The sequence below is a fragment of the Otolemur garnettii genome, unplaced genomic scaffold (assembly GCF_000181295.1).
Source record: "Otolemur garnettii isolate 467f Iridium unplaced genomic scaffold, OtoGar3 scaffold00171, whole genome shotgun sequence".
NCBI classification, from domain to species: domain Eukaryota; kingdom Metazoa; phylum Chordata; class Mammalia; order Primates; family Galagidae; genus Otolemur; species Otolemur garnettii.
In genome coordinates, this window is record NW_003852566.1 from 2,994,753 (window position 1) to 3,005,725 (window position 10,973).

General features: G+C 47.9%; 1 protein-coding gene across 2 annotated transcripts in view; it reads right to left on the minus strand.

Annotated features, from left to right (window-relative positions):
- JAKMIP1 (janus kinase and microtubule interacting protein 1) overlaps positions 1 to 10,973 on the minus strand; it is an 85,124-nt gene that overhangs the window by 18,466 nt on the left and 55,685 nt on the right. Inside the window, exons 10-15 of one of the 2 annotated variants that reach the window (XM_023519305.1) lie at positions 10,383 to 10,466; positions 7,400 to 7,462; positions 5,650 to 5,748; positions 2,953 to 3,054; positions 2,161 to 2,214; positions 1,586 to 1,651 (exon numbers count right to left, since the gene is read on the minus strand). In XM_023519305.1, the coding sequence (XP_023375073.1) occupies positions 1,586 to 1,651; positions 2,161 to 2,214; positions 2,953 to 3,054; positions 5,650 to 5,748; positions 7,400 to 7,462; positions 10,383 to 10,466 (468 nt within the window). Of the gene's footprint in view, positions 1 to 1,585; positions 1,652 to 2,160; positions 2,215 to 2,952; positions 3,055 to 5,348; positions 5,749 to 7,399; positions 7,463 to 10,382; positions 10,467 to 10,973 lie in introns of those variants that run through there. The other variant, XM_012811632.1, reaches the window with a different exon arrangement.

Genomic DNA, 10,973 nt, shown 5'->3' on the forward strand with positions numbered 1-10,973 from the left:
ACCACTTCCACTGTTCACCTGGAGAGGCAGGCTGGGCCAGGTGACCTGACAGGACAGAAAGCCCAACTCCAACCCTCTGCACCACTTCCTACCTGTGTGACCTTGGGCAAGGTTTGGCCTTCAGTCTGTTAAGTGTTCTTTACCTGATTGTGGAGAATGGACAAGTGCTCAAGGAAGAAACACTATTTCTATTTTAAATGCCTTCCCAAAGATTCTGGAACAAATGCTAAGATCGTTAAGACCTCATCATTACCAAAATAGCATTTTAAAGTTTAACTCATGTAATTTGAAAGGGCTCACGTGAGTTTTAGACCTATACAAAGAGTTTTGGGTTTCTAAAACAACATAAAAGGCAAACAAATCAGGAATATATTTTTAAGAAAAGGTCATAAAGTATCTTCAATATGTAAAGCACACAGAGAAGTCAGTAACAAAAACATTTACAACAAATACATATTTGTTGAACAAATGGATGGATGGATGAACAAACTCAATGGAAAATCCTCAAAAGAAATGCAGCTACAATTCACAAGGAAGAAGAAAATAGATGAAACACACCAAAAAACTCAGCATCACTAGTACCCAAATAAATAAAACTTAGACAATGACATCACATAGCTTTTCACTTATCTAGGGGGCAAGGTTCTTTTTATGGTAACATGCTGGGCCAGCGTGAAGCCAGGGATGCATTATTAGGCCACGGGAGAAGCGTAATTGCACTTTCTAGTGCAAACTGTTTTGATGATGCCAAGTCCCTCACAATCATCCTTATCATTTGGCTCAATGATTCTGCTTCTACAATCTAGCCTATGGGTATATTTTAAAATTTAGATAGGAATTCATGTGTAAAAATGTTTACCATTGGCCGGGCACAGTGGCTCATATACTCTGGGAGACTGAGATGGCAGGGCCTGCTTGAGTTCAGGAATTCAAGACTGGCCTGAGCAAGAGGGAGACCCCATTTCTACTAAAAAAAAAAAAATTAGCTGGCTGTTGTAGTAATCACCAGTAGTCCCAGCTACTCAGGAGGCTGAGGCAGGAAGACTACTTGAACCTAGCAATTTGAGGTTGCTGTGAGGTAGGCTGAGGCCACGGCACTCTAGCCTGGGAAACAGAGTGAGGCCCTGTCTTAAAAAAAAAAAAAAAAGTTCACCACTGCATGACTGTAAAAAGAGAAAAACTGGATCCCCAGATCTCTACCAGTCAAGGACGGACTAAATGACTGACAGTGCTGCACAGTGGGATGAGCAGGGACATTAAGACAGGGGCTTGTGAACCACTTCACATGGCATGGGGAGCTTCTGAAGCAGGATCAAAACCCAGACATCAAGTATGATTTCAACCAAGTTAACAACAAAAATGGGTGTGAGGAAGCAACCAGAAGGAAATGCACCCAACATCTCTGGGTTTTCTACAATGAACATGTGTGACTCTCCTTCCAAAAACAGAAAGGCATGCATGTGTGCACATGCAGACACGCGGACACACGTGCTCCCCACACAAAGCCAGATGCCAATGGAGGGTTTCTTGTATGGTGCTGGGAAGCCGCACAGAGTGTGAGCACAGCGACGCCGCTGGGTTCTACCTTTTCACACAGGGCAAGCACAGTTCCAGCTTGGATTATTGCAACCTGTTCTTCATTTCTCAAATTCTAAAACACAAAAATGGGCAAGGGCATTTTACACTGGATCCCAAATCCACGTGCAGACAGTCAGCACCAAGCAACTGGAAGAACGCCTCTCTGAGCCGCAGCCCGAGAGCCAGTTCCCTCTCCTGTCCCTCTGGCTGAGGACATTTCACGAGTGACACTAAGCCCCTGAGAAACGGCCTCATTTAAGCCAGTCTTTCAGAAATACAAAAATATCCCTTTCTGATTTCATCAAACTCCAGTGACTTCACCTTCTTTGTGAATGGCACTTATTAGGGTTTTTTGCCCCCTTATCACAGGCCATAAAGACAATCTCACCCTGGAACCCCACTTCTGACAAGTACAAACCCAGCCTCCCACACAGGAACATGGCCAGAGAGAAGCCTTACATTGTTTTTATTAGATCTCTTACATCAGAGGGAAAAAAAAAAAAGACAACAAAAGAAAAGTCAGACAGAACACACCCAGATCAAACAAGCACACAAAACCAGAAACCGATTGAGCATAGTTACCCCGTTATCGCCAAGGATATCTAATTTCTTCATAAGTTCAGAAATATTCACATCCTGGAAAAGATTTCCAACGTTCATTTTTGTGTGAGCTGCAAAGATCATCCACACCAATTTCTAGTGCCACGACTTCCTCCTGGTGATACACTAGGCTTTCCGTTTTTGTGAGTGCCTGCAGCAGGACGGGCCTGGGGCCTTGCTGCTCCTCTGGGGAGTGAGGGGAAAAAGCCATAACTGCTGTTTATTTGCTGAGTTTTACACCAGCACAAAATCTGCTTTCTAGAAAGGCCCCTGGAATCATGTGGGTCAGGAGGACATTGCCCACAGGGCCTAGCAGGGCTCCAGGCACCGGGCAAACCCTGGGCCTTCACAATAAGCAGAGCCCTCACCTGCACAGCTTACTGCGTGCCAGTCACACCCCTCCATTCACTTGTTATCTAACTGCACTGTCACCCTAGCATCACAGTGTGGGTACTGCCATTTATACATCATAAAAAAGAGGCTAAGGCTCAGGAAGTTGACTGATCGGAGCAGAGCAGGGGGAAAGCTGGGGTTTGCACTCAAGGCTACTTCCCAAGTCTTTCAAGGACACAGGTCAAAATAAAGTAACAATTGGTGACCCTTAGAAAATGAACAAACTATGATTTTCAACAAAGAGTGGAAGGACAAGGAATATCTCATTAAAACCAATTCTTTCCAAGGCACAAGGACACAATCCCCCTTTACAACTGAGCCTGGCATCTGAGTGAGGCCTGGGCGGTCAGTTTAGGGGAGGCACCCCCCCAAGCACACTACCTTAACTCCTTCCTGGTGACAGAACAGCTGGAGAGCGCTGCTGTTGTTCTCAGGGAAGGTGGTGATTTGGAGGTTAAATGCTGGCGACCTCCGCTCTCTCTCCTGGGGAAAAGATTTGGTTTAAAAACAGAACTTGATTGGATTATTCACTACTTGCCATTTTCCCACGTTACTCAGCAAAAACCAACGAATTCCAGCTGGCAAAGGTGTCACTAAAGGGCACATTGGGACTACGGTAGCCTTGTCCATGAAATTCCTTGTTTTCACGCCTTTCCACGCAGCAGATCTCCTTTGGAAGTTCCTTACCTATTCAGCTAGGAAGAAATGGTTACATGAGTTTATCTGTTGCAAGATCAAAACCCATGAGGTCACAGAATTTAAAAAATTAATAAAAAACAATTACACTAAATTTGAATAGCTAACAAAAGCCACTGACTATGGTGTGTTATTCTGTGCCAGGCACATCATTACGCCATTTGCTCCTCACACAACTCCACAAGGCAGGTGTCACTGCTGTCATTCCGTAGACAAAAAGACAGAGGCTTGGGGAAGTTGAGTCTGAGGCCCCACGCCAGGACAGGGCTGGGACCCATACCCTGGCTTCCTGGTCTTTTCAGTATAATCTGACGACTCTGCTTATACACTTTTTTGAACCACACTAATACAATTGATGGTCATCCTACACCTGCCTACCAAGGAAGGAAATGAAAGCATTTTCTCAGAAGTACTTATTAATCATACATAAAGTGACAAGTTTTAAAAATGACAGGAGAAACCTAGTTACTTACAGGACTAAGGCACAGCGACAGAGCAGCCCTCTGGTCTCAAATGGGGCTCCTACATAAAGCTGACTTGGAACATTTACCAACAGATCAGCCATGGCAGGGTAGCAGAGAAGACCTTTTCAAATTATACCTTTAAATCAAACTGCTTTTATTTGACAGAAGTTACAGTAAGATAAAAGTAGCATGCTTTGGACCATTCCAGCAGAATTTAGCTATAGAACTCATGGGCTTACTTAATAATTCAACTAAGAAATGTAACTGAGAGGAACGCAAATTTGGATGGCAGGTCTTAAGAAGAAATTTTTGGGTGAGTGTGAAGCAAAGAAGAAGGGTGAGGCCACTAATTCAATTTACATGAATCCTCAACCTGGCCAACTAGATTTGAACCAGTCTAGAGAGAAAACCTTATTTCTCTTACTAGCCAAGAAGAATAAAATTCACAATGGCTCCATTTCACATATGCCTTTCTACTAGCAAATTTGTTTAAATAGAGTCTCCATAGAAAAGGTGACCCCCAAGGCTCATATTTTATATGAACTAACATTAGAAAATTGGTTTATGATGGCTCCGAAGGATGGTGGAGGCAACTGAAGAAATTCCCAGTCAACTGAGCAGAGCTTATGGAATTCTCATGAGGAAGACTCAAAGCCTAGTGAAAGGTTTCTAAAAGCCACGGGATTAACAACGACCTCACATCACTTCCAGTTCTGTCACACAAATAAAATACTCATGTCATGCCCAAGCAAGAGCTGAGTAACACAGCAGCACCTGGTGTGGGGAGACACTCAGGCCACCGTCCCTGCCAACACAATGAGGCACAGATGGGAAGTTCTAATGCAGACAGTGTAACTCAGCCAGGAGAGACAGACTCAGAGAAGCCACACACACTGGGAAGGTGCTCGCTTTGGCTGAGGTTTCACTCATGCAGAGCTTTCAGCTGGGACAGAGCAGAGCAGTGTCACAAGTGCTTCGAGAAACTCATCACAAACGTAAGTGATGTTCAGAATGTCAATGATTTTTAAACAGAAACAGAAAAGGACTATGAAAATCCATGAGAGCAAGGCAATACAGTAACACACCCGAGGCAAGACTTCAGTTGGAAGGAATAAAAATAATATTCTTTCACTGAACCCCACTGGGTGCATTAGGGATGTTCCTTAAGGAACATGATTTCTACGTGTGAACAGCAATCAATCTCCCTCCAGTTGTTCCGAGTTGCAGTTTGAGTTACAAATAGCAATTTCTTTAGTGCAGTATGGCTGTGATGCCTGGGTCTGCGTCTACTGGATGGAAGAGTTTGAGCAACATAACTAGTTTTCTTAAATCCCTACACAAATATATCCTTCTACCCTGTCTTTACTTACCTTGTGTTTACCTTGGCACATAGAAAATAGGCCCAAACTGGCATCAAACACATTAGAGAGTCAATTGCTGGCCAGGTCAGACTCTGCTATTTCAAAAGGTGAGATTTGCTGCATGCAAGATTACTTAAAAAGGTGTGTTATTAATTGCAACAGTGCTTCTGTCTGGGCTTGCAGAATGCGTGCCCGGTGACTATGCATGCAGGAAAGTAGTAGTTATGGAAATGAAACACAAATAAAAAAGGCAAACTATTGCAAAAACAAATTATTTTATTAAGTGCAAAACAAGCTGTAGGCAATAAATATATTAGCTCTGGTACATGTCCATAGACTTCAGTGAGCATTCTCTCCAGAACATATTAAGGCAGTGAAATTATTCTGAACATACAGATTTAAAGAAAGAAAAGAAGGAAAGAAGGGAGGAAGAAAACTATCACATGTCCCCTTTACACATGCTTGAAAAACATCTGGGAGCTTTACATGAATTTCAGTTTGGGTTCAAAGAGAATGTCTGCTCCATTTGAGAGTTTACAACAGATAGAGTCTCTTACTTCAAGTTCTAGCACTCTGAATTCTAACAGCTCGTTCTGATCCTTTGCGTCTTGCATTTCATTCTTCAGCTGGTTTTCTTCCATTTCCAGTCTGTAAATCTAGAGCAAAGAGACCTGTAGATTAATGGGCAGGTGGCAGAGCCCTTGGCCTTTACACCAGGGTCCCTTGATCACCAGCCACCTCAGTGGGTGGCCTGAAGAAAATTAAGGACTCACTGCTGGAGGGAAGAGGATTTGCTGCAAGCACAGGAGGCTGCAGGCCCTTTCTGCTGATGAGGATGGGAATTAGGAAGGCAGAGGTTGAGCCAGGACTACACCTGTGTAGTCCTGAGCCTGGTGCAATAAAGTAAGGGCTCTTTATACATTTGCTGAATACATGAATGATGGGGAAACTGAGGCACAGAGGTACTAAGTCCCTCCTGAGGTCAAACATGGGGGAAGCATGAGTGCCCAGTGCCTCTCAAAACCTGGCCAGATTCTTCAACTCAACCATCCCCCTGAATCAGCCCCCCTTGACAGAAGCCCAGCAAACTGCAGCAGGGAGGCCAGGGCCTCTCCTGCTTCCCCACAAAGCCTGCATAAGAAGTCTTAATGGCAGCAGTTCCCTGAGGGCACAGACTGGGAAGCGAGATGCCCAGATCCTGCAACCAGCTGGGCGACACTAGACAGCTGCCTAACAGTTCTGTGTGCTGGTTTCTGTTTAAGGAGCATAAAAGCAGCAGCAAGTCCTGCCACCAGTGAGAGGTCACTACCCTGATCACCAATGTGGGAGGACCCAGAGGGTCTCTACGCCATGTGGTCCCACCCCACAGGGACACCTGGAAATGGGGTGAACATGTGAGAGTTTTCTGTGGATCCTGGAATTTGGTGAGCAAGACCATGGCACCAGGCCAGCTCACATGACGACTGGCCCTGTCCCAAACACCAGTGAGAAACACAGGGAATGGGACAGGCCACATGCTGGTCAAGGGCAGAGCTGGGGCTGGACTGAGACCCCTCCCAAGGGTCCCAGTGCTGGCATTCTAGACACTTCAAAGTGGAGGCATAACCTTGGGTCTCATCCTACTTACATGGAACATCCAGAAAAGGCAAATCTATAGAGATATAGAGTACATGGTGCTGCCAGAGACGGGGAGCTGGGACAGGGGGACGGCTGCAAGTGAGCAGGAGGGGTCTTTGGGGAGCTGAAACATTCTAAAACTATATTAATGTGATGGTTGCACAATTCAGTGCAAGTAGGTTTACTATAAGAAGGATCACATTGTACACAAATAAAGAGGAAAAGATAAAGCTATGGTCTTAATCCCAGAGCATGAGATCTACTTCCCAGACTTCCTGAGAGCTCTGGAAAGTTCCATGACCAGAGTGGCCCAGCTCCTAGTTGGGTCAGCCAAACTGGGCTGAGATGGCCTGAGGGCAGTTGGGGCTGTCCACAGACAGAATATCAGGTGCTCTACTGTGCTGGAGGGTAAAGGGCTCTGGAACCCCAAGCAATGGCAGTGGTGGCCTGGAAGCTCAGTGTCAGGAGGACAGGCCAGCCCTCCCTTCCCTGCAAGGTGTCTGGGAAGATGGTCTAAACTGCAGGACAGGTCTCAGGGGACACAACCAGGAATGAGGCTTTGACTCCACATGAGGAAGATGTGTTCCCTCAGGAGAGCAGCCCCGGCTCCAGAGCCTCTGTCGTGGGAAGGCACTCATGAGGCCCTGGCATCCCCGGAGCTCTGCGACTCTCTGCAGCAGGGTCACGTACCTTTTCCAGCAAGTCTTGGTTCGTTCTCATCAGTAGCTGCTTCTCTTCCACCCATTTGGAATCCTAAGGAAAAGCACTAAATATGTCACACTGACTGAAGCCCACTGATGGGGAAACAGCACATTTTTAGGGCAGGGTCAGAGAAAGGACAGTAGCTAGTTAGACACCCTCACTGCCTGCTGGAACTTCATACCCCAGAGAGAGCAGCAGCAGGTCTGGGGGCCTCCCTCCCCACTTGTTCACGTCTCCCAAGATGCAGTGACCTCATTCTATGAGCATCACTTATAGAGACACAGCTCAAGTGGGACTGAGTCCAAGCTGGCAGGCCCTCAGCACACCCAGAAGGCCAAGTCCCATGTCCCACACTCTGGTCAGAGCTGTGCTGCCCCCTCCCCCCACCCAGGTGTCTCTGCCTCATCAAATCCCTCCCACATAAGATCTGTGAGCACAGGGCACAAAGTCCACCTAGTCACTGTGGGTTCCCAAGCCCAGCACAGTGCCTGGCATACAGCTGGTGCTCAGGGAATGTCAAAATGGATGGACACATGAGTAAGGGAAGGCAAGGGAAGACTCTCCTACTCTCTTCCCCTCTCCTCTACTGGTCAGCACAGAACTGGGCTGCACCCAGCCAGGGTCACCCAGTCTTTCTAGGATGCTTAAAAGCCAAGGCCTAATCTCAGGTCTGATTCCACTCACAAGGAATGTGCAGAAAAGACACGGGTTGCTCCTGGGCTTCCTTCTCCTTAAAATTTATCACCCTGCACCACCACATGCTGCCCCAGTGTTGGCTCATCAGCCTGCAGGGCAGAGAGGACAGAGCAGCATTCCGTCCCCTGTTCACCCAGGGCAGAATGGGTAGGGTGGAGACTGCTGCAGCACACCCTCCCACCTCTGAGTGCATGCCTCTTTGGGGCACCTCCTGACAAGTGGTGGGGTCTGTTTCTCCCACCTTGAAGCTGGGCTCAATTCTGACATGCTCTGGGTACTGGGACTGTTGCAGCTGTAAGCAGAGGGTTGGAAAGTGCTTGTGCCTCAGCACTTGCCCTTTCCCCTGTCCCAAGACCACCAGGTGAAGAAGGCAGGGAGCATCTGTGAGGATGAGAGACCCAGCCAGGCAGCTGGCACCAGACTCAAACAGGAGCATGAGGCCATTTCAGGCCATTTGGCCCCAGTGGATTGATCCGTATGGAGAACAAGCCCAGGTGAGACTGGCAGAGCCACTGAGTCCTGGACGGGGCTAGCCCACCCTGATGAACCTCAGGACTATGAGCAAATAAAATGTTTGTGGTTTTAAACAACTAAGTTCAGGGTGGTTTGTTACACAGCAATAGCATGCTGATCCATCACCCCACGCATCAGCTCAGGGTGTGGAAGCCAAGGGCTCTGGAAAATGCTTACTAAACAAATGGCCACACGCTTTGCCCCAGGCTGGCCCCTTCCTGCAGCAGGCAGTGAGGACAAAGCAGAGGACAAACAGAGGACCTAGGGTGGGAGGCTGAGTTAGCCACAGACTGTGAATAGGCAAGTTCAAATGTGTGAGCTCAGCCTGGAAGAAGGAAACTGAAGCCAATGCCAAGTGTGGCAGGTGCATGAAAAACACCTCATCCTCTCTTACCTGAGTCTCTGCCCTGGTCCCTCTGCATCTCCTGCTTCCCCTTCCTTAATGTGAGAAGAACTAGAGGCCCATTTCAACAATGAGGAAACTGAGGCCCAAAGAGATCATGTAACTCACTCAAGGTCATACAACAAGCAGGCAACAGAGCCACATTTGAGCTCAGGCAGACTGGCCCCAGCATTGTGCTACAAATGAGGTACCATAATTTACAGATAACATTCCTGAAAGCTTGGTGCTCATGGTACAGCCCCAGCACTTAATTAACACTGCTGCAGTGACCTGCTCTGGGCCAGTGTGAGTCCTGATCACTGGCCATCAGCCTCAGTCACAACCCTGAGCCCTGGTCTACTAACTGGGGATTAGTCTGAATTGGTTGTAAGCCATATGACTTGTGGTACCCTTCCTGAGTTCCTCCCTGTTAATCAGCCTGGAACTTCTTATAGCCCTTCCCTTCACACCAGCCACCTCCCACCTGCAGGGTCCCACCAGGCCTAGGTCCTGTGGCAGACCACGCCAGACACTGCCAGACCTCCCTAGGTATACAACCCATCAGGCTGTGGGTAGAAGCATCTCCACAGATGACCCGGAGGCAGGGAAAGGGTACCCCCAGACACGCCATCTGTCCATACTCCTTGTCACTCTTGCAGTTAGGGTGAGGCCATGGGACTAGCTTGTACCAAGAATTTTGCCAAGGCAGTGAACAGTTAAGCAGAGACAAGTTCTAGATAGAGCACTTACAAAATGGTGATCCCTCCACCCCGGATCCCGGAGAAACACTCAGAGCAGACAGCCCTCTGACACAGAGCAGGCTGACCTGTGCTAACCTTCCATGCTACCCTCTGAGAGGCTGCACCTCCACCCAAGGCCTTCTCTGCTGTCTTCACCATCCCAGGGCCTTGCTGCCAAGTAGGCCTTGCCCAATCAAACGCAGAGGATGGGTATGTGGAGGTGACTCTAATCTGACAAGCACAAGTGCCAGGATTTTTCATGAATAATCACAGCATAGAACCCTGTTGCCATGATGCCTGAGGCCTGGCATCTGCAATAACTCAGTCAGTCTCAAGGTTCGAGTCAAAAAAAGTTTTGGACGCAGCTCTGCTTTTGGAACTATCTCCTATTTTTGTGCATTTGGCAAATAAAGAGCCAAGTTAGAATTCTGTAATGTGTTTTGATTGTTTTTAACTCAGCAAACAGGCACACGAGGAAGCATGTTCTCACCAGGGTTCTGCTGGGGTTTTTTCTCTAGTGTCTCTGGAGCTGTAGACACAGTTCCGTGGAACACTCCCCTCGGCGTGTGGGCAAGCACTGGAGACACACCAACAGGACAGAAAAGCAAAGATGCAAAAACATGGGATCACTTCTGCTCACCTGTCCCTTCTCAACCAGTAACTTCTCCAAATCCTCAATTTTGGCCTGACATCTCAGCAGATCAGCTTGTAGCTGTTCCCGAGTCTGGAAGGAAAGGACCAGGAAGTGAGCAGGTCATCCGAATGGGTGAGAGACAAGTAGAAGGGTCACACCACAACCCAAACAATGCTGAGTTGCTCACAGGAGACGCTCAGGGACATGTTCATTTTAAGGAGCATATTCACCTGTGGCCAGTGTACTGCCGACCTGCTAGCACTGAGGCTCACCTACCAGCTACAACCATAAAGTTGTCAGGAGCTGGAAGGCCTGGAGAGTTTGCCATTTCCAATTCCCCCAATTTCACAGACAAGGATAATGAACCCTAAGAAAGAACCAGATTCTTCAAGGAGATAAGTGAGCCAGAAGTGAGACTCTCCAGGGTTCCAACCGGCTTCCTGAGAAATTTAGCCTCACCTCTCAGCACGGGGGAGGGGCCAGCACCGTACAGGCCCCCTCAGCCTCTCAGCACGGGGGAGGGGCCTGCACTGTACACGCCCCCTCAGCCTCCCAGCACGGGGGAGGGGCCGGCACCGTACACGCCCCCTCAGCCTC